This window comes from Balaenoptera borealis, assembly GCF_965194805.1.
Source record: "Balaenoptera borealis genome assembly, chromosome: 10".
Taxonomy (NCBI): domain Eukaryota; kingdom Metazoa; phylum Chordata; class Mammalia; order Artiodactyla; family Balaenopteridae; genus Balaenoptera; species Balaenoptera borealis.
In genome coordinates, this window is record NC_138874.1 from 56818160 (window position 1) to 56840588 (window position 22429).

The 22429-nt window shown below is 51.4% G+C and overlaps 1 protein-coding gene across 2 annotated transcripts in view; it reads left to right on the forward strand.

The window, feature by feature from the left end:
• Positions 1 to 22429, forward strand: part of CDH23 (cadherin related 23) — a gene marked incomplete at its 5' end in the record, with an annotated part of 434991 nt that overhangs the window by 93540 nt on the left and 319022 nt on the right. For both annotated transcript variants that reach the window (XM_082407240.1, XM_082407239.1), the window contains 3 exons: positions 8107 to 8249; positions 8948 to 8995; positions 9108 to 9200. In XM_082407240.1, the coding sequence (XP_082263366.1) occupies positions 8107 to 8249; positions 8948 to 8995; positions 9108 to 9200 (284 nt within the window). The remainder of the gene's footprint in view (positions 1 to 8106; positions 8250 to 8947; positions 8996 to 9107; positions 9201 to 22429) is intronic.

The following is a 22429-nucleotide window of genomic DNA, read 5'->3' on the forward strand; positions in this document are numbered from 1 at the left end:
TTTTTTTGGTTCTCATTTCCGCTGTAATTAGTCCTTGTTTCTGAGCTCACCTGTAGACTCTAAGTGTGATTCTCTCCCTCCTAAATGCCCTGAGCCTGATAAGAGCAGACTGCTAGATCCTTGGCCCCTGGTTGGGAAGGGACAGTAGATCACGGCTGATGTGAAGTCCTTTTAGGTCACAGATTGCAAAAGGTTTGCTCTCACATGCCTTTGAGGATTGACTAGTAGTGGCTGTATGGAACCCAGTGTTGTGAAGGATTCTGAAGTTGAATATAGACTCAACAGAAAAGGGAGCTGTGATTGATTAGTAATGTTTGCTTGGGTAGGGGAACGAATGGACCAGCTCCTCGGTCCCAAGAGATGAGCGATAGTTAATCACGGAGGGGTGGGAAGATTTGCCAAGCGTGTCCCAGAACATCAGCCTCTACCTTCAAGGGGTGATGCCCGCTCCCTGCTGTGTAGAGGTACAGACAACAAATCAGGGAGATATTTATGACAGAGGTAGCATTTGAGGCATGCATTTAAGGGTGACCAGGATTTGAGAGGCAGTGAGAGGAGGAAGGGACTTCCAGGCTGAAGGAACAGCAGCAGCACAAGTATAGGAACAGGCGAGGCCCCTGTGTGATTGAGGGATGACAGTAGGGCTTTGGGCTGAGCCCAGAGGGTGTGGTGGAAACGTGACCGTGACCGGCCAGGGGGTTGAGGACAGGTTGGGAGGAGCATTGGCCATTCAGTAAGGAATTTTGTTTTACTTTTGTGTGAACTGTGGGAGGTGTCTAAGTAGGGTGTGGCACAATCAAAGGTTTGCCTTAAGAAGATGATACTGTAAGGAGGAAGCACGGTATACTCTCCTTACCCTTTATTTATTCTGTAGCACCCTCCCTGGGTTTGGGGAACATAGCTTTCATCCTTCCCCAATCCAAAACATAAAAATGAAATAAAAGGCCTTGCAGCCTGCCACTGCCCTTCCTGAGTTTCTGGCCCACCCATGGTCTAGCAGGTAAAGACTCACAGCTCCCCAGGAGTGCATGACATGCCCATCCCAGGCCTCACCCGTCAGTGCAAATAACAATAATAACAGTAACAGTCACCTTGGCAATCAGCATAGGCCCAGCAAGGCCACACAGGAAGCTATGATTGTCCACCCCTTGCCTGGAAGACGGATGTGGCCTGCTGCTAAGGAGCTGAGGCCACTGTGGTGGATGTGTCACCAGCCCTGTGCCTCCCAGGGAGGGGCATTCGAAGCCTGCTGAGCAGATCCCCACTCCCACTGGGGCCCCTGGCCTCCAGGACAGGGTTCACTGCCCGAGGATGGGGTACACTGCCAGGGATGGGGTACATGGCCCCCAAGATGGGGTACACTGCCCAGAATGGGGTACTTGGCCCCAGGGTAGGGTACTTGACCCCATGATGGAGTACATGGCCCCAGGATGGGGTACCTAGCTGCCAGGAAAGAGTACTTGGCCCCAAGAATAATGTGCATTGCCCCTGATGACCCCCAGGGTAGAGGTCATGGCCTCAGGATGGGGTACAGGGCTGTTCCTGAGAGAATGGACCACCAGCCAGTGCCCCGATATGATTCTACCTGCATCCAAACCCAGGTGCTTCAGGTTTGGACATTGGTAGGTTTTGATTATCTGTGCTTTTTCCTGTCCATTAGTGTACATAATTAAGAGTTAACTTGCTGTACCCTCTCCTCTTGTCGTGGCTCAGAGATCTTCATGACTCTGGGGGGGCTATCTTCTCCCGACACCCCTAGGCAGTTGGCAGCATTCATTTATTTACCCAATTACTATTTACTGAGTGCCTCCAGGATGCCAGCCCATGTTAGGCTTAGGGATACATCAGGGAACACGACAGGCCAGGCTGCTGCCCCCATGGAGCTAACACGAGTGTGTTTGTGTGGCAGATAGGGGGTTGGGGCAGGCAGTCAGCAAGTCAAGTGAGTAAACGAGATCATTTCAGAGGAGGGAGGGACTGTGAAGGCAGTGACTTGGGGTGTGAGGACACAGTGACGAGGTATCTCTTTAGACAGACTCTACCTGTATGATGGAGTATTTGAGGAAGGCCTCTCCTAGAAGGTAGCTCATGGCCTGAGAGGTGAATAATGAGTAGCATGTAGTGACCTAGGGTTGGAATATTCCTGGCAGAAGACACAACCAGGGCAAAGGCCCTGAGGCAGCGACAGAGTGTTCAGGATCAGAAAGAAGACCATGGCAGAGGCAGGTAAGCCCAGGGACCCCTTTGTGAGACACAGTGGGAGGATTATCTCAGGTCAGGTCACTGGGGCCTTAGATGTGATCTGGTTTAAGTTTTGGTTTTTAAATCTTTCAATTGTGGTAAAATACACATAACCTAAAATTTACCATCTTAACCATTTTTAAGTACAGAGAGTGTTAAGTACGTTCACACTCTTGTGCAGCCAATCTCCAGAATTCTTTTCATCTTGTAGAACTAATACTGAACCCATTAAACAACAACTCCCAACCCTCCCTCTCCACAGCCCCTGGCAACCACCCTTCTACATTTTGTCTCTATGAATTTGACCCCTCTAGGGACATCACGTAAGTGAAATAATACCAGTGTTTGTCTTTCTGTGACTGGCTTATCAGCATAGACTTAGCACAGTGTCCTCAAGTTTCATCCATGTTGTAGCATGTGTCAGAATTTCCTTCCTTTTTAAGGCTAAATAATTTCCATTGGCTGTAGATGCCACATCTTGTTTATCCATTCTTCCATCGATGGACACTTGGGTCGCTTCCACCTTTTGGCCATTGTGACTAATGCTGCTATGAACATAGGTGTACAGTGATTTAAGTTCTTTAAGGTTCCACTTTCCACCCATGAGGTTAGGCTGGGCCCTGACCTGGGTTGGGTTGGCACAGGGTGGAGGGGCCAGCCTCTCTGGGTTACCCGTCCGCTGAGGGTGGGGGAGGCCAAGAGCAGAGAGTCCTCCAGCAGCACTGACTGAACCGAGAGCCCTACGACCGAGGCTTTAAATCATCCTGGGTCCAGAGGAGCTTTTCTCTGCATCTAAAATGTGAGCCATAAACCAGGCTGACTTACAGGCAGTACTCACTGGTCCGGTTTGTTTATGGCCAGCATCCTTTCTGATTGGTTGATGCCTGTACTGTGGCCATTGTTAAATATTTGAATATCACCCTGCTATAAACCAGTCTCAGGCTGTGTGTCAGAGTCTCTTGCAGGGAGAATGGGAGCTGCTGTTTAAACGTTTAAACTCTGGGGTCCCCCCCGCCAATCGAGGCAGCAGGGCTTGGGAATCTGTATTATAACAAGCACACTGGGTGATTCTGATACCACAGTCTTAGGAGGTCTTATGAAGCAGAAGCAGGCCTTGTGATGAGGATTCAAGTGCAAATTGTTTATGGGGAGGAGATTCCAGGAAACACAGGTCAGGGAGTAAGGACATGAGACTGGGAAGGAAAGGAAGCCATAAAGATGCTTCGTTAACCAAGTCACCTCTGTGGGCAAGTGGAGATGAGTCCCATGGGGGACCTCCAAGAGCCAGTGTGGAACACGGCCTGTGAGTTACCCCCCTGAGAGGTGAGGGAGCTGGGGCATTTATCTACCAACTCTTTATCTGCCATCTTCCATCTGTCATTCATTGAGTGCTGCTACCAGGGGCATTAGTTCCCTGGCACTACTGGCTTGTCCTGTGTATGGTAGAGCAGTCTCTGATGGCCAGAACCCTTCAGACCTGGCAGCTGGAGGTCGGGCTGGTCTGTGTGACAATGGTATGTGCTAAGGCATAGCGGGCAGGGTACCAATAGGATCGGCTATGGAGGGCTGCCGAGCTCCCATCTCTCTACCATACAGCCCTGTGAAACATTGATTATCCTTCTTACCACTGAAAAGAACTCCAGGCCTCATTCATTGTTAGCGGAAATTTAAATGGTGTGATTACTATGAAAAACAATTAGGTGGTTCCTCAAAAAGTTTAACAAACATAGAGTTTCTATATGACCCAACAATTCCACTCCTAGGTATATACCCCCCTCCCCCAAATTGAAAACAGGTGTTCAAACAAAAACTTGTCCACAGGTATTCATAGCATCATTATTCACAATAGCCAAAAGGGGGAAACAACCCAAATGTCCATCAGCTGATGATATGGGTAAACAAAATATAGCATACCCATACAATGGAATATTACTCAGTCATAAAAAGGAATTAAATACTAATACATGTTACAAATGGATGATCCTTGAAAATATGCTGAGTAAAAAAAAAGCCAACACTTATCATATGATTCTATTTATATGAAATATCCAGAACAGGCAAATCTGTAGAGATAAACAGTGGATTAGCAGTTGCCAGGGGCTGAGGGAAGAGGGAATGGGGAGGAATGCTAATGGGTATGGGTTTCCTTTTGGGGTGATGAAAATGTTCTGGAAACAGATAGTGGTGATACTTACACCACATTGTGAATGTACCACATGCCACTGAATTGATTAAAATGATACATTTTATGTTATATATATTTTATCGCAATTAAAAAAAAAAAAAAAAAGAGCTCCAGGTATTGCACAGCCTGAGTTGCAGGGTATACTGTTTCCCAAGTGGGAAACAAACCCAGAGAGTGGTGTGTGTACCCCAGGATCCCACAGCCGGGATGGTTCTCCTGAGGGGCTGCTTCTGGGGGCACTGGGCAGGGGTTGGGCCCCACAGCTTGGCTTCATTCCTGTCTGAATGGTGCACACAGAGGTTGCTGGAAGCCTCCCTGATGGGGAAATGAGCTGCTTGTCCTGGAGAAGCCAAAGCCAGGCCCAGCTTCTACAGAATGGCAGGGCAGTTGGGCGGGGGAGTATGTGCCCAGTGGGAAAATTGCGGGGCGTCTTGTCTTAAATATAAGATTAAATTGGCACCTTTAATTAGTACACTTAGAAAAGGTCACTAGCAATTACCTGGGACACAAAGAAGGCATGAGCAGGCAAGAGCCTGTGAGGAAGCCGAAAAGGACCATTTTGAGCAGCACATAATTGAGGGGAAAATGGATAAAAGTCCAGGAAATTACAGGGTGGGTGACAGCAGCTGATGGCCCCATCCCTGTCCTGCCCAGCGCCCCCCTTCTTGGGAGAGCCTGAACATCGAGCCTGAGAGAGCCATTTGGGATACTGGGCCAAGTTGTATGGCCTTGGCTGGAGGGTCAGTGTGGCCTTTCCGGAATCCCATCGGCCAGCTGGGAGCTTGGCCCCATATTCTCCACCTGGGCTGGGCCCTGAAGGAGGTTGGCAGGTGAGGTTTCCAGTCCAAGGGGCCGCCGTGGACTCATTGCTGTACTGGGGACAAGCAGGGCCCCCATGGGCCTCAGTTTCCTCATGTGGAATCTCCCCAAGGCCTTGGGAAGTAGCTCAGTGTTCCTCAAACTTTGCCACTAAAGGACCCCTGAGGGTATCAGAAAGGAAATGTGTGTCCCCGGCAGTCGGGGGGAGGCTGGAAATTCTTTCACAGTTTTAGGTTGTGTCTTTAAAAATGAATGAAATGTTATATTGTACTCCCATTATATTCCCATGTGTTTTAGAATAAAATGGTTGCATGTCACTGAGTGACACAGATGCTTTGAGAAGATGTGCTTGGTTTATCTATGACTTCACGTACCTCCTCCTTCCTCATCTAGGAAAGAGCACTGTACTGGGAGTCTCGAAACTTGTGTTTGAGTCCTGACGCTGTTGCTCACCACTGTACTTTGGGCAAATTACTAAATGCCTTCAGTTTCTCCATCTTTAAAATGGGAAGGTTGGGGTCCCCAAAAGGTCTCTGTTCCATGATTTCACTCCTCCTTCGCCTGCTTCTCACCTCCTCTCATCACCATGGATGCTGCCATGTCCTACTCTGCTGTGTGACCTTGGAGAGGCTACTTTGCCTTTCTGAGCCTCAACTTCCTAATCTGTATAATGGGTAGAATAATGGCTACCAAACAGAGTTGCTGAGAGGATTTAATGAGAGAACCCATGTGAATGGGCTAGCACCATGTCTGGCATATCATAAGAGCCTAATGATTGCCCAGTATCTTCCTTTTCAAAGTGTTGGGCTTCCACTTAGGGCCTGATAGGGTCATGTCCATAGAAGTCCTGAATCTTGAGTTCACATATCAAGTGTTGAGATTTGTAAGGCTGTGGAAACAAATGTGGGCACTGGGCCAGAATGCCTGGGCTTTGAAGTCCAGCTCTGCCCTTTGCTAATTGTGTGGACATGGTAAATTACTTAATCAATTTGTTACCTTATCTTCCCACAAGTGGGGAGAATAACAGGAAGAATTGAATTAGGTAGTACACAGAAATCCTTTAGCCCAGTATCTGAAATGTGGTTAGTGCTCCAAAATGTTAGCTCTCATTGTCATGTTAGAATTGTCTTTTAAAAGTTGACTTAGAAAAGCTCATCGACATTCTCTTCTAGATAAAATTCCCAGAGTTTAGAATCCTTCCTTCCTTAGCTATTAATAGATCATCAGAGCTATTCAGTAGATATGAGAGTCAGTATGTGGGAAAGAAAGAGTGTCTGTCTCATTTTATAAGGTAAATTGAGGCTTTAAAAGAAGGGATTTGCCAAAGGCCATGGTTCTAACCTAACTACTCCTTGAGAATCAGATGGAGACTATAGACCCTCTCTGCAGAAAATGACACACTGTACACTCAGAACATTTTGCACAGTTCCTGGCAGTTTAGGGACCTCTTGAAGCTAAGGTGACCGGCTGATCCAGTTGTCTGGGATGTCCTGGTTTTAGCACATATCCTGGGAAATGCCTCAGTCCTAGACAAACCAGGATGGTTGATCACCCTACCTGAAGCCTACCTTGTGAGGGGTGCTGTGAACCCCAGGAGAAGATTGACCTACTCTAGGACTTCTTAGGCAGGGCTGTAGGCCAGGCATCCTGATGCCCAGGGTGGCCTCTGGCCAGGGCTTTGTTTCTTGGTGAAGGCAATGCCATAGTCCTCTGATTGAGGACAGGAGCTAGACTTTGTCACCCAGTTCTAGACTGGAGTTCCCTGAGGGTGCTCCAAATCTTCCTAACCTCTGTGTACTCTAGTGGTTACCATAAGGCCAGCACCTAATCACTGTTGAATGAATGCCAGGTTTTGTAAAATTTTCTGAATTAGAAAATATTGCTTTGTACTTTTTCTTTTTTGTTGTGAGATTTAAATATATTGAATGTACCACAGGTTTGTTCGTTTGCTGTTTTTAAATCTATCTGCCTAAAAAAAAAATCTGACTGTTCATGGACACTTTTTTTTTTTTTTTTGGTTTCCAGTTTTAGGCTATTATGAATAAAGCTTCCATGAACATTATTGTACCAGGAAAAAAAAGAAAAAAGAAAATATTGCTTCCATTTGCAAAAGACAGAAATCCAACTCAACTTACTTAGGCAAAACCGGAAAAAAAAAAAAAAAAATGACGGGGTGATTTATTAGCTCATACAGCTGAGCAGTCCAGAGGGTGGAGCTAATTGCTAATCTCAGGTATAGTTGGCTGCAGACCCTCAAACCGTCAGGAATCTCTCTCCATGTACCATTTGGCTCTGTTTTCCTCCTTGTTGGCCTCGTCCTCAGGCAGGCTCTTCCTCTGGTGCCAAAGATGGCTGCCAGCAGGACCAATTTAGCAACCCCAGTGGAAGGAGAGCGACTCTTTCCCAGTTGTTCCAGCAGAAGTCCCAGGGTTGGCTTTGATTGGCTAGTTTGGGTCACATGCTCATCCCTGAACCAATCACTATGACCAGGGAGATGGAGTGCTCTGAGTGGCTAGGGCTAAGTAGTGTGCCCATCTTGGAATGTAAGAATTGAAGGGTTGGGAGCTTGCACTCATCTGAGCCACTTGGAGGACTCCTCTAAATTAAGAAAAGAGGACAGGCAGAAGTCACAGAACGTGGTGAATGACAGTTCCCTGTTACACACTGTGACCAGTGGCCAGGGTGAAGGCAGGGAGCCCGGGACAGAGCCAAGGATGCACAGGGGTCTTGCGGTAGTCAGTGGCCTGCTGGTGGTCTGTTGGGCGGCTGCTCCCCACAGGGACTCCGCCACCTGAGTAAGGCGCTGAAGAATGGACTAACCTCCCGTCTTTGCCCTCTGCTCTCTCCTGCGGGTAATTTAGGTTCCTCTGTGACCCAGTTGCTGGCCCGAGACATGGACAACGACCCCCTGGTGTTCGGCGTGTCTGGGGAGGAGGCCTCCCGCTTCTTTGCCGTGGAGCCTGACACGGGCGTGGTGTGGCTCCGGCAGCCGCTGGACAGAGAGGTATGACCCGCCATGACCTCTGCCCCTGGCCTTCCCTAGGGAGGCAGAAGCACACACTGGGGGAGGATGGCTCGTCGTCTTCTGACCCTGAAGCAGCATCTTCCTGCCTGAATGGTGTCCCTCTTCCAAGGCCAGTACTGATGTCTGGACTTGGGGTTAGAATAGGGTGGTTTGGGGTGTCTCCAAGTAAGGGGCAACGCTGGATAGGCAAGAGGGACAGTGACCTCGGGTTCCTCCCCTGTAGAATAGCAGCTCCACGGAGTGTGCACATCTACACCCCCCAACAAATGTTCCCCCAAAGGACGTTTTCCCGAGGCACAGGAATTGATGGCGGTAGCCCTTAGCAGATTAAGGTAAGAGTTTGAACAGAACCCCAACCCCTGTTTTCTCCTCACATTGAAGTGGCCCCAGAGGTGATTTGCTCAAGATCACACAGCAATTTAGAGACAGAGCCCAGATTAGAACAAGATTCCTGACTTCTAATCTACTGCTCTTTTATGGGAAGGATCCGTATTCTGAACCTACTTCCCCAACCCAGAAGGCAGTGCTTATTCTTTAGGGAAGCCTTCAGATATCCAGTCCCAGACCAGCTCCTGGGGCAATGCTGGAGGGTCTCCACCACCAAGCAGGGCTCCGGACTCAGGGCCTCAGCTCTCCTCTCTAACTCTGACCTCCTCCCTCCCTCCGTTTTCTTTCAGACCAAGTCGGAGTTCACGGTGGAGTTCTCTGTCAGCGACCACCAGGGGGTGAGTGTCCCCTAAGGCCCCTGCTTCCCTGGGAGGCGGGGTTCTTGAGCCCTTGGGTAGAAAGAGGCTGGAGGCTGATGCCGATGCTAGCTCCCCACTCTTGTCTTGCCAGGTGATCACGCGGAAGGTGAACATCCAGGTCGGGGACGTGAATGACAACGCACCCACGTTTCATAATCAGCCCTACAGTGTCCGCATCCCTGAGGTAGGGGCCCCCAGGGTCACACTTGAGGGACATTGGGGGCCTGCTGCTCTGGGGCCACCTGGGAGGAGGCTGATGCTGGGAAAAGGGCAGTTCCAGCTCCTCCTCTCCTGCCCACACCTCAGCCCAGGCGCCAGCTCTGGTCAGGTTGGTGACTGAGCCGGCACCTCTGAGGGGCCTGTCTGCTGGTTGGGGAGAGCTGGTTGGTGGGAGCCTTGTGCCTGAGAGAGGGCCTGCCTTGGATGAGCCCTCCCAACTCCAGCCGGAGTCAGGGACAGGACGGAGGTTGGGAGGGGCAGGTTGCACCTTTTTTCCATTTACAGCCGGTGTGGGCCTTGGGCAGGTAGGTTGGCAGGCCTAACCCCAGGCCTCCCAGCTTTGGCTAGAACAAGTCCCCCAGGATGCAAGGTGCATGCAGTACCTGGAACGGGCTTTCTTTCTTGAACCCTGTGCTGTCTTGCCGGCTTTCGGCTGCTTTGGGTTGTCTGTGTACTCAGTGTATTTTCATGAGTGCGTGTGGGTAAAACCAAGCCATTGCTGGTAATTGAAAAGTGCAAATTATTGCATTACGAACAGTTTGTTAATAAGCTGGCTGCTGGCTCCTGATGGCCCCAGGGTTCTCATTGCTTACTGTCCCTCTCCCCGGTGGCTGATGGCAGTCTTCTGGCCTGACAGCGATTCAAAGACCTTGAAGGTGGAGGGTAAAGAGCTTCTAACTGGGTGTCCCTCAGGCCTGCCCTCGGGGCTCTGGGTTGGGCGGCAGCAGTAAAGGTTTGGGGTGGGAATGATGGGAGATGGAATCCACTGGGCAGAGGCAGCCTGGCATCATGGCATTGGAGTGCTAGCCCCTTTATGTTATAGGTCATTGGATCAGGAAACTGAAAGAACTTTAGAAAATATCTATTCAGTTTAATAGATGAGAAAAGTGAGGCTCAGTGTGGGAGAGTGACTTGCCCAAGGTCACACAGCTTTGACTTTGTGCCTCCTGACTCCCAGGGCAGCTTCACATTCCTCAGGGATAGATAAAGAAACCTGATCTCATGCCTCTAAGTTCCGGTTGCTGGCCCCCCTTACTCAGCTGTGAGCCAAGGGTCCTGTGCTTGTGCCAGACAGAGTGAAATAGGACAGATGTGCAGGTGGGACACACCAGAGGTACTCATGCCCTTCCCCTGATGGGGTGGGACATAGGGAGAGAGAGCCTGCAGTCCCAAGCATGGGGACATGGTGCCCTGAGCTGTGGCCGGTGTGCCCAGGACTGCAGCTTGGCTCCGGGCCCCCGCTCATTTGGAAGTCTCCCTAATTTAATTAAGGGTCTCTACGTGCCAGCCTGCACTCCAGGCCCGGGCTCAGGAACCAAGGGCACAGCTCGGAGTTAATGAGCCTTGGACCCATTGCTCAGCTGCCATCCTGGCAGGCATGGCTGCCCTGTGCCTTCCCTCACGGGGGGCAGCAAACAGCAGCAATAGCACGGGGATGAGGGGTCGCAACCCTGCTCCCCAGCCCTTGGGCCAGGGCCAGTCTTTTCCTCTCTCCCTTGCCAGGATAAGATGTGACCTCCAACACCACCCTGTTGGAATCCCCCAGGATTCTCCAAAGGCCTCTGCCTCCAAGGAGAGAGCCTCTTCAGTCATTCATTTATTTAACAAATATTTATTGAGTGTCTGCTGTGGGCTTGGCGCTGTGCCAGGCTCTCACTGAACAGAGACCTGGGAGGCCAGAGGAATATGTAATGAGGGGAGCCAGAACCAGAGGCCAGAGACCCCAGGCCTAGCCCCTGCTCTGCTCCCAGATTGCTGGGTCCATTTGGGCATGTCACTTAACCTCTCTGGGCCATGGTCCTCCTTATCTAATAAAAACAGAGGACAGGTAGGATAAAATGGCCTGCCTCCTGCCCATCTGATGAGGAGAGGGTAGGCCAAGAGGGGCCGGCTGGAAGGACACACAGTCCTTGGAAGAAGGCCTGTGTGGTTTACTTGCTTGCATGTAAACCTCCCTATCGGGTCACTTCGGTGGCCTGATACTCGATGCCCTGCTCAGGCCTGCTCCGTGTGGCCAGTGGGGATGTGGTGTCAGCTGGATGGAGGCCTGGCCCCTCCTGACCCGAGGTGGCTTGGCGCTGACCAGCCCTGGCCTGGGGTGGTCACCTGAGCTAGAGCTTAGCTGCCTGGCTCAAGCCCCAGCTGGAGTACCAGGGAAGAGTCTGCTGTTCCTGGCCCAGAATTCAGGCAGGGGTCTCCTGCTTACATTGAAGTCACCCTGGAAACCCCAGGCCCTCGCCCTTGAGAAGCACAATTCAGTGAAAGAGGCCCTATGGATGTGAATAGGATGAGAATGCAAACGAGGGAGACAGGGGGCACTGCAGACCCTGTGAGGCATCAGTCTTGAGGGGTTGCCAGAGTGATCAGAGAAATCTCAACAGGCTTCCAGAAGGAGGTGGGTTTCCACGAGAAGCTCGCCAAGGTGAGCAGCGGAGCTCCTGTGTTGTATGGTGGGAAGAGGGAGACTGGAGGTCAAGACATCTGGGTTCTAGTCCTGATTGTGCCAGCAACTGGCTGGGTGAGACTTTAGACCTGTCACTGCCCCTCTGCTGGCTTCAACTCCAACAGCTGTTAAACTGGGGAGTTGGGCCAGGCCCCTTCCAGGACTGACATGCTGTGATCTGAGGAGGAATCCCAGCGGGAGTGGTTCCTTTCTTATCCTCCAGTACTTCATTATTCCTTGAGGGCTGGCAAAGACTTCCAGTGGCTGCCTCCATCCACTCAGCTCCTCTTTTGGTCGTCCTAGCCGCCTGCACACCATCCCTAACCTTCCCAACCTCCACTCCCCCCAGCCCTAGGGGCCCTGATAATGTTTGGGTCTGTTGTGTCCAAAACCCAGGGATAGGCGTGGGGAACAAGTTACAGGGAGGTAAATCTAGGTTTACATATGGAAGAACTTTCTAATGAGACCCACCCCACAATCTACTCCCCTGCCCTGCTGAGGATGTACTGAGCTCCCCATCCCTCAAGTTATACAAGCAGAAGCAGGAGAACACCGTGTTTCAGAAGCCATCTAGTACTGAGTGCCGGAGAGGTGATGAATCAGAGGCTCCCAAACATACCCCATCAGAATTTCCTGGGGGACTGTTAGGAGGCATATTCCTGGGCCCCTGCAATTCTTTTTTTTTTTTTAATTAATTAATTAATTTATTTATTTGGCTGTGTTGGGTCTTCGTTGCTGCGTGCAGACTTTCTCTAGATGCCGCGAGCGGGGGCTACTCTTCGTTGCGGTGTGCGGGCTTCTCATTGTGATGGCTTCTCTTGTTGCGGAGCACAGGCTCTAGGCACATGGGCTTCAGTATTTGTGGCACACGGGCTCAGTAGTTGTGGCTCGCGGGCTCTAGAGCGCAGGCTCAGTAGTTGTGGCTCACGGGCTTAGTTGCTCCGTGGCATGTGGGATCTTCCCAGAGCAGGGCTCAAACCCGTGTCCCCTGCATTGGCAGGCAGATTCTTAACCACTGCGCCACCAGGGAAGTCTGCCCCTGCAATTCTGAATCAGTATTTGGGGGACAGCTGGCCCAGGAAGCTGCATTTTTAACTCCATGGTAGCAGCAAGCCCTGGAGGATGATATCTGTGGCCCTCCCCATCAGAGGGTTTCTGAGAGGTGCTGGGGTAGCCCATCTTTGAGGAGAACTTTCAGCCTGTCAACAGCTGCCTAGAGACATCACCCATGGGGACCCACGTCCTCAGGCCTGGAATAGGAGCAGATGGGAAGCGGGTCAAGACCAGGCACTGCCCCTTTCCTGGGAGAAGCTCACCCGCCCCCTGCCCACCCAGCCCTGCCCCCTCTCCCTCTGAAAGCCCCTGCCTAAGCTGGGCAGGTGTGTTTTGGTTTGTTTGTTCTTGGTGCCCCTCCTGCCCACCCCTCTCCCCTCACTAAGCTGTTCTACATGTAATTATCCATTTTATCAGGGTGAAAGGCCCTGCAATTCACTTGTCGAAGCCCTAACGAGGCAGCGTGGATGCTTTCAAGTCCGTAAAGAAAAGGGAAATCCTGCTAGAATTGGCAACTTAATTCACCAAGCCAGCCTTGACAGACCTCATTAAGCCCCTGTGTATTCATTTCAGGCTAATGGCTGTCATGCTGACTGCTGTTTGATTTGCTGTAATAGACTTTTACGGCGTTCCAATTTGCTCAGACGTATTTGCCTGTGTCTGTGCCCAGTGACGCTGCTCCAGCACCTCTGTTAGGGGTGCGTGCCCACCTCGCTGACCTTCAGCGCTGCCCCACCCCCTGTGTCCCTCCTTCCGGCCCCGCCCCTCAGCCCTCCAGCTGTGCCCTGGGGAGGTGACCCTCGGGCCTGGGTGTTTGGGCAGGAAGATGGCATGAGGTTAGAAGCCAGATGGTGCCAGGTGGCTCCTCAGGTCAAGGAGGGCCTCTGAAGTGTCAGGGATGGCCATGTCATTGAAGTTCTGAGAAGTTCAGCCTCCTTAGCTGGGCAGTGGAGGCTTTTATCCATCTGCCCTCAACCTACCTTTCTCAACTTATCTTCTGGTATTCCTCCACACGAAACCTCCTGTCAGCCAAGGGGCTGATCCAGTGCCTCTGAGCGTGTGTCTGTGTCTCTCTTTTTTCTTCTAAAACACACTTTGTACTGTTCTAACTAGTACTGGAGTGTTTTCTTTCTTCTCTCAGCCTAACTCTATTCTGCCTATCCTACAAAGCCCAAATCTGATCCGCTGTGCTTTGATCCACTCAAATCGTTTGAAATGAACACAAACATTTGTTGAGCAGCTATGGAGCAGGGCCCAGGGGTTTTCAGCTGGCTTGGATGTGCAGGGTAGAAAAAACAGACTCTACTGTTTGCCAGCTGTACAACTTTGGAAGGAATCTAACCTTTATGGAGCTCAGTTTTCTTGTCTATAAGATGGGCAACAATATTTGCCTTGTGGGGTTATTGTGAGAGCTATAATAAGGCAGGTAGGAAAAGCCCTTAGCCCAGTTTGTGGCTCATAATACATTTTAGCCACACCATAAACTACAGAATTGAGCCACACTCAGTCACCATAAACTACTGGTGATTGAGACCAGGGCCTTTGTGCTCAGGGAAGGTAATTTTACAGAGAGAAAAACAAGTAAGTAGGTGTCTAACTATGTCTAAATGTATTAAATGCTATGGTAGCTTAGAATGTGCAAAGTAGGGTGGAAGGCGTAGACCTATGGAGGGGACTGTGGAAGGAGTGACCTGGTCTATATATGGGGGCTATTTGTTTGGGACCTTAGAGGATGAGTAGGAGTTTGTTAGTCAGAGAAGCAGATTATGTTGTCTCTGAATATCAGTACTTTCTGAGATCCTTTAGCTTCTTTTCATATATTGGAATTTCCCAAAGAGGGACATGAGCTCTAACTCCTGACCAGAGATCCTGCTGGGGCGGGACAGTGACTGTATAGGTGTGTGTGTCCCTTGCAGGTGCCCCCTGTTACCTTGTAGAAACAAAGCCAGGCTGGAAGTGGGCCTGGGCCCTCTGGGTCCCTCCCCAGTTTCTGTGATGGACAGGTCCTGCATAGATCTTTGTCACCCCTGGCTTCGGGTGACCAGCTGTAACGTGGAGATGAGGCTAGAAGTGGGGACGGGTGGTGCTGGGACCTGAGAGTCCTTGCCTGAGCCTCAAAGCTGGCTGGGGACAGGGTCGGAGCCAGAACCCAGGGCTCCTGGCGCTGGGTCCCACTAGGCCACACCATCTCTCCATGTCACTTAATAAAGACAAATGAAAGTTACTCCTTGTATATCCTTACTAGAGATGGGAAAACAGGGAGAAGAGTATTCCTGTCAATCTTTTGTCAATGAAACAAAGTAAATAATTCATTTCTCTAATGATAATAATAATTTGATGTTTTGTTGTAATTCAGAGCTTCCTATGTGCCCAATGCCATACTTCCAGTGTGGGAGCTCACTGAGTCCTCACCTCATGGGGTAGCCACTCATGTTCGCATTCTACAGATGTGGACGGGGAAGTAGAGAGGTTATATAAGTTGCCCAAAGCTAGGCAAGGATGGAGCCAGGATTCAGAGACAAGTCTGGTTATGGGTTCTCTGGCAGGTAGCTTCAATTCTACCTGCAAAATGGAAATAATTATATTGCCTTGCAAAATTGTTGTGAGGATTAAAGTGTATGGGACCATGTAAGAGAAGTACTTAGCATAGTACCCAGTGTAAATGCCCAATAAATGCTCATGGTTGTAGTTGTTGTTTGTATGTCCGTCTCTCCCGTCAGACAGAACAGGAACAGAGGTTGGTCACCTGTGTGTCCTCAGCACCCAGTCTAGGACCTGTCCCTTGGACGTGAACTTCACGAATGGGCAGAGCCCTGCTGCTTCCTGTGCCTCTTGTGTGGCTGGAAGGACAGCAGGAGCATTTATGCAAAGAGCTCGTCGCTGGTGCTCACTGATGCCCTCTGTTGCCTGCCAATTCCTGAATCTCAGCCATGCCATCCCATGTGCCGTGGGCATGTGGGGAGCCTGGAGTGGCCCAGAGCCTGAGGAGGTGGACTTGCCAAACTTACTAGCACCCACTGGGCCTTACAGCGGTGCCCCCAGCTGCCCTCCTCAAGGAGTGCCCATCAGATGCTGAAAGATTTATAAACTGCATCCCCAGGTTGCAGAGAGAGATGGGGGGTGAGGGGGACTTCCACTGGCTTGTGCCTGCCGTCCCCCCTGAGGTGTCAGCTCTGCTCACGAGAGTGTCATCTTCCACGCCAGGAGAGGCAGACCGTTGACAGGCCATATTAATTTATATCTCGGGGCCACGGTGCCCGGGGGCCCCCTCTGCATCTATAACCACCCACCTATTGATCTGGGAGAGGGAGGCCAATAAATCATTTCAGGGGCTCTGGATCCTGCTGGCCAGAGTCAGAGTAGTTTGTTCTAGCCAGGTGGCAACCCTGGGCCATGTCTCTCTGTCCCTTGGTGAGCAGCCGGTGCCTGTGCCTTTTCTGGTCTCCCCCTGCTATCAGCACAGTGACGGATACCTGGAACCCCTCCTTTCTCCCAGCAGGTGGGTGTCTCAGCCTGCATCAGCAAGGACAGCGAGCTTTGGGCTTGTAGCAATGAAGATATGCATATGGGCAAAGCAATAGGGCTGCCTATTTCTACAGTCTTGAGGTGGTGGGGTGTGTGTGTGCACTTATTTAAGTAATGTCTTCTCTATGTCCTAGTGTTTTCACTGTCTTTCATTTGTCCTCATGACAACTCTGTAAGTCAGGGGAAAGTTATTCTTCCCATTTTCAAGATGAGAGAAATTGAGGCCAATACAAGGTGACTGCTTTCCCTAAGTCCCCTGGCATCAGATATGCTTGCAACTAGAGCCATAGTCTTTCTCTCTCTCATTTTTCAGCATCTTTGCATGGGTCTTTTTGCAACTTTGCCATGACCTGCTGTGGTTTGCCAAATGTTGCCCAGGGAGACGAGCTGGGGACTCTGGGCTCCGAGCACAGGCTTCCTCCCATCCAAGGCTGGATGCTGTCACACAGGCCCATGCACAGGCTATGGGGGTTCAGTGGAGAAGTTTCACTCAGAGCCCACTGCCCACTGCCCACTGTCTGCAGTGAGGACCATCCTCAATGGTCAGGACCCAGCCATGGTCATAGCGATGCCCCTTCCGTGTGACCTGCAGGGTTAGTGTGCGCCCAGAGGTAGCCTCCAAGATTTCAGTCCCCAAATGTGCATGCAACACATTTTCGTGAGAAACCAGAGACCCACACATGGGTAAATGCCAGGCTGCTCCGTCTGCCCGCAGGGAAGAGTCAACATCTTTCTGCCACCTCCTCCTTGGTCTTGGGTGCCCGGGAGGGAGTAAATGGAGTCCCACAAAACCCAGGCCCAGAGAGCTCAGCCTAGCCACACAGTCCGAAGCTCCTTGCTCCCTCCTCCGCCCTGTGGAGTGAAACCCAGGACCCCCCATCCCCCGAGATCCCTGTGGCAGCTCCTTCCATGCCCGTGGGGCGTGGCCAGGGCTGTGGGCACCCACCACCCCCCTCAACACGAGGAAAGAGGACAGTGTGGCAGCAGGAGACGGAAGGAGCCCAGATGTGATTGAAATTATTATTTTGTCTGAATGGTAATAATGTTTTTAATTACGTCGGTTTCCTCACCAATTCTCTCTGGGAGTCTTTGGGGGCCCATATAATTCCATTGCAATGACTGCAGGACCCTCTGCCATGAATATGAAGCAGGGGACTGTGTGTGGAGCCCAGCTCGTGTGCATTAGGGATTCTCTGGCACGTGCCGGGATACCTTTTATTGTGCCCCCCGCCCTTTAAATAAGGAACCTCTAAATGGAAGGAGATGATAGCTGCCTGCTGGAGATGTTCCCGCAGCATTGCTGGGCTGTCAGCCTCGTGCGCCGGAGTCCATCTGGCGTCTTTCATCTCCCTTTCTCTTTACTGTTCTCCTCTCCCCCGTGGTGGGGCCCTGTTGGAGGAAGGGTGTAAAACTCCTGCCTGCACCCCTTTTCCTCCAGGCAGTGAGGTTTCCTTAGACCTTGGGTGGGAGAACGGGTTTAGGAAACAGAGGGTTGAAGAAGGTCCCTTGTGCATCCAGGAGCAGCCGTGGCGTCACTGCGTCGTGAGAACCTGAGCCCCATCTGTGACACAGGGACCCTGGTCCCTACTGCAACACTGTGATGGAGGCAGGCACACATGGGCTCTCGCTCCACACTGGGAGGCCATGAACAAGGGGTTTAGCCTCCCGGAGCCTCTGTTTCTTCATCTATAAGGTAGGGATACATTGAGGTTGTTGTGAGAGTTCAATGAGCGCATGTGTATGAAGCAGCACCTCCACAGGGTAGCTGATCGGCATTCCTGTTGTTTGAAAAGCTCCCAGAGAACTTCAGGAAAGTTGCTTGGAAGGCCAAGGATCTCGACAGGTAGGCTCCGTTGCTGTGGGCTGATTGGTTGATATTGGGGTGTTAGTGGACAAGAAACTTACAGTCCAGTGGGAGACAGGAAACATGAGGAAAACATGAAACAAAGATGTGACAAGGAAACAATGGAAACAGAGTCACCTAGAAATAACTAGTAATAGGCAGAGAGCATTTCAAGCAGACTCCTTGAAACCAGCACCAGAAGGATCGTCGAGGTGACTCCATCCCACCACGCATTCTGCAGAGATCAGCAAAGCCAGAGAGGGTCAAAGATTTGCCCAAGGCCACCTGGTAAATCAGAGGTAAACCACTGAAGACCTAACGTAACCAGGGAAGATGCTCAGGGAGACGGGTTGCAGACCCGTGGTGAGACTGAGCGCATCCCTGGGTGGAGGCGCAGCGCTTTTCTCCGAGGTGCATGTCCAGAGCTGGGCTGGGGGCCCAGCGGGTGCTGCCTCCCGGACTCCCATAGCACCCCACACCCCAGAAGCCGTGGCCTGGCAGTCTGCCTTCTCGATGAAAAGCCCACTTGAGGGTATGGACCGACCACACGCGGTCCTGCCTTTCTTCTTCTCGGAAATTGCTCTGTGAGTTTTGTCTCAGCCCCTCTACTTACCGTAACAAGTTCGGATATTGTCAAAATGGCTTGGGGAGAGGCCTGGCAGCCCCCCATAACATTGAGGGCCCACACAGTAAGCTTGTTGTGATGCGTTCGCAGGCTGCCTGACCCACCTTGTTTTCTACCAGAAAATGAGAGAAAGAGAAAGAGGGAGGGAGGTCTCGGGTGATGGAATTATTATAATTTCTCTGATTCCTTAGCAGCCTTTAATTACTTTGCAACTTTGTGGTGCTGGCTGGAAGCTGGGAGGGGCTGAGTTCTCCCTCTTTATAATAACCTTAAGTAGAAGCCTCCTGTCCGTCTATTAAAAAGCCGGCTCTTCTCTCCAGATGTGATAATGCGCCTGAGAGATTTCACCCGGGCGTAATCACTAGGTGCAATGCAATCGTCCCCGCTCTCTGTCTTCACCATCCACTGGCCAGCCCACCTCCCCGGTGTGGGGTACTGCCAGCCACACAGAGCCGAATGCCTGGTCACGTCCTTGTCCAGGAGGGTCACAGGCTCAGGCTGTCCCCTCTCGCAGTCCTGCCCCCGAGAGAGGGAAGGGGCTTGGAGGCCTTTTCCACTGACCCTTCCCCGTCTCGGTACCTCCCAGTGTGAGCCCAGCCATGCCTCCCACCATTCCTAGCACAAACCCTACATTGAAATCCATTCCATTTGCATGAGGCTTTACTCTCCCAGCTTTCTTGTCCTCTCTGTCCTGGGTCCTCACTACAGGGTGGTCACTTTCCTGCCGCCGTGCCTTTGTTCATGTTGTGCCCTCCCCCGAGATGCTCTCACCCAAACCCACTGCACTGTCTTCCTACCATTTAGCCAGACCCTAATCTTCCTTCCTCAGAGCAAGCTGGTGGGGGAGGGCGGGGGAGGTTGGGCCTCTCTGTCACCATTTACAGATAAGCAAGCCAAGTATTAGAGGAGTTGGAAGACTTGCCCGGGTTATTCTGCTTGGAGGTGGCCCACTGGGATCATACTTAGGCCCTTCACTTGGTCTTCTCCACTGGACTTGAAGGCACAGGCCTCTCTTAGTCCCTGCCCTTGGAATTGCTCCTACACCCATTCCGTCCATCCTGGCTTCTAAACCCCACTCCTGGGCCAACCCTCTGCCTCCTAACCTTGGCCTGGCCTTTCCTTCCTGGGGTGGCCCCAGGCCCCCTCATGGGCAAGAGAGGCCAACCAGTCCCAGGTCTGGGTGCTGAGTCTTCCTCGGGGGGCTCAGCCAGTGGGCAGCCCCTCCTGTCTTGTCACCTGTCCATGCAGCTCAGCAAGTTAAAGTGGGGAGAGCTCTAGCCTGGAGGGGACAGGAACCCCACCACCTGTGACTGGGTGAGTTGCTTCCCCCTTCCAGGGCTCAATTTTCCCCTCTGTTAAATGGGACTATTAGTCCTGAGCCTGTCCACTCCATAGTGGGGGTCAAGGTCAGGACAGACAGGAAGGCCCTGAACTTAAAGCCTCATGCAAGTGGGACAGATTAACCCCTGGGGTATTTTCTCCAGTGACCCTGCAGGCTTCATGAGTTTTCTTTTCTTTTTTCTTTTCTTCCCTCCCTTCCTTCCTTCCTTTCTTTTCTTCCTTTTTTTTGAGTCTACGTATTACCTAAGCGTACATATAGAGACGTGAACAATTGTAAGTGTTCATAAGTTTATGAGTTAATTGCGAAGTGAACATATTTGTGTTACCACATCTGGATCAAGAAACAGAACCTCTCCAGCTCCTAGAAGCCCTCTTGCGACTTTTCCAGTCCTTCCTCCTCCCTCCAGAAAGTAAGCGCTGTCCTGGCTTCTAACCCCATGGATTACTTTTGTGCATTTTCATTTTATGATGTACATTCTATAGGTTTCTACCATCACCTAAGACCCAGGGTAGAGGCAGCCAGCTTCGTCTCGGAGGTCACTTCCCACAGCTGTTAGGTTAATGGTTTGAATCTTGGTCTCACAACTTATATCTGTGAGTCCCTAGGAAACTTCCTGTCTCTGATTAAATGGGTGTGGTGCTGATGCAGGGTCGCCACTGTGCAGGTGACATGAGATGATGCCTGTGCAGGGCTCAGCCTACAGCCCACACACGGCAAGGCTGGAAGGACTATCACCCGTGGGCATCACCTCTAGGCAGCCCCTCCCTAGTCGGGGGTCATCTCTGCAGGTGGATATGGAGCTGCCTGAGTGCTGGGGCAGGAGGCTGCACAGGAAACTAAATGGAGTGGTTGAAACTTGGGTTGAGAGGAAGGGGAAGGGAAGAAAGGATGTGGGCCCCTTCCCTCATACAGTCTCCTTCGATCCTCATAGAAGTCTTTCACCTGTTAAGAAGGGTGTGCTTGTCCTCATATTATAGCTGGAGAAATGGGCCCAGAGAGGTTAAGTGACTTGCCCAAGGCTACACAGCTAGTCCCAGATGCTGTCCTCTCTGTAACTGCCCCCCAAAGTGAGTCCAAATGCATTTTACCCCCAGCGTATCCACTTGGGGTTTGGGGTTTATTGTAAGCCTGCCGGCTTCTGAGAGGCCAGCCTTGGGTCTGGAGAAGGTGGACGGGGGGGAGGTGTTTGGTTGAAGTGACCTTTATTGAGTTCCGGCACCTTCAGGCCTCCACAAAGCTGCAGCTCCTACCAGCAACCCAGTCTCAGGCCTGCGTGAGAAAACACAGAAATCTTTAAAGGCTTCTTAGCAGCTTGAAGTGATTGTTGCTGTTTTTTTCCCTTCTCTATTCAGGGCTGGGGCAGGGCCAGGGCAACGGGAGAGGAATAATAAATCTCCCAAAGCATTGTCTTTCTTCCCACCTCCCCAAACCATCAGATTCCCCAGACTCAGGGGCCATGAGACCTTTTAAAAAAACAACAAAAAATCCACCCAACACAGCCCAAAAGATGGAGATGGAGGGAAATGCAACAGCAGCTATTGGGGCGGAAAGCCCTAAATGGTGTGGAAGTAATGCCTAAAGTGTGCTGGCGATTACAGACATTTCCACGGAGCCACGCTCGAGCTGCACGGGTCGGTGACAGCAGCCGTGGGGAAACAAATAAATAAGTGAGCAAGCCTGGGAGATGCCATTAACTGTTGCTGTGCAGGAGGGAGGTTTGGGGCAGGTCACTGGTGAGGAAGGAAGGAAGGTAGACAGGCTCATGCATTCATTCTTCCATCCATCCATTCATTCAGTTGTACTGAGTCCCTGTGATGTGCAAGGGATGTCACTAAAACCTTTTCGTGGTGTTCTGAGGATGGTGACCAGAATCCCACCAGGCTGGCGGGGTCTGGCCCCAGCCCCTTCTTCACCTCCCCTTGGCTCTGTGCTTTCTTGTGCCTTTACCTTCTTTCTGGTGCCCGAGGGCATTGTGCCACAGGGCCTTTGCACGGCTGTTCCCTCCCCCCTTTTTAGGAACCATTCCAGGTGTGCTCTGTTCCCAAGGCCTGATGCTGAAGGCAGCTCAGAAGTGCTGGCAAGTCCCCCACCAAGGCCTTCGGAGAAGGGTTGAGCCCGGTCTCACCAGAGTTTGCAGGCAGCAATGGGAAATGAGGGCACCTCACTCAGGGATGTTGGAGGAAAGGGTGTCATCTAATGGGACTGGGGTATGGTAGGTAGAAGAGTAGCCCCAAAGATGTCCACATCCTAATCACAGGAACCTGGGACTATGTTACCTCACGTGGCAGAAAGGATTTTGCAGGTGTGATGAAGTTATGGGCCTTCATGGGGAGATATCTGGCTGATCTGTGTGGTCCCACTGT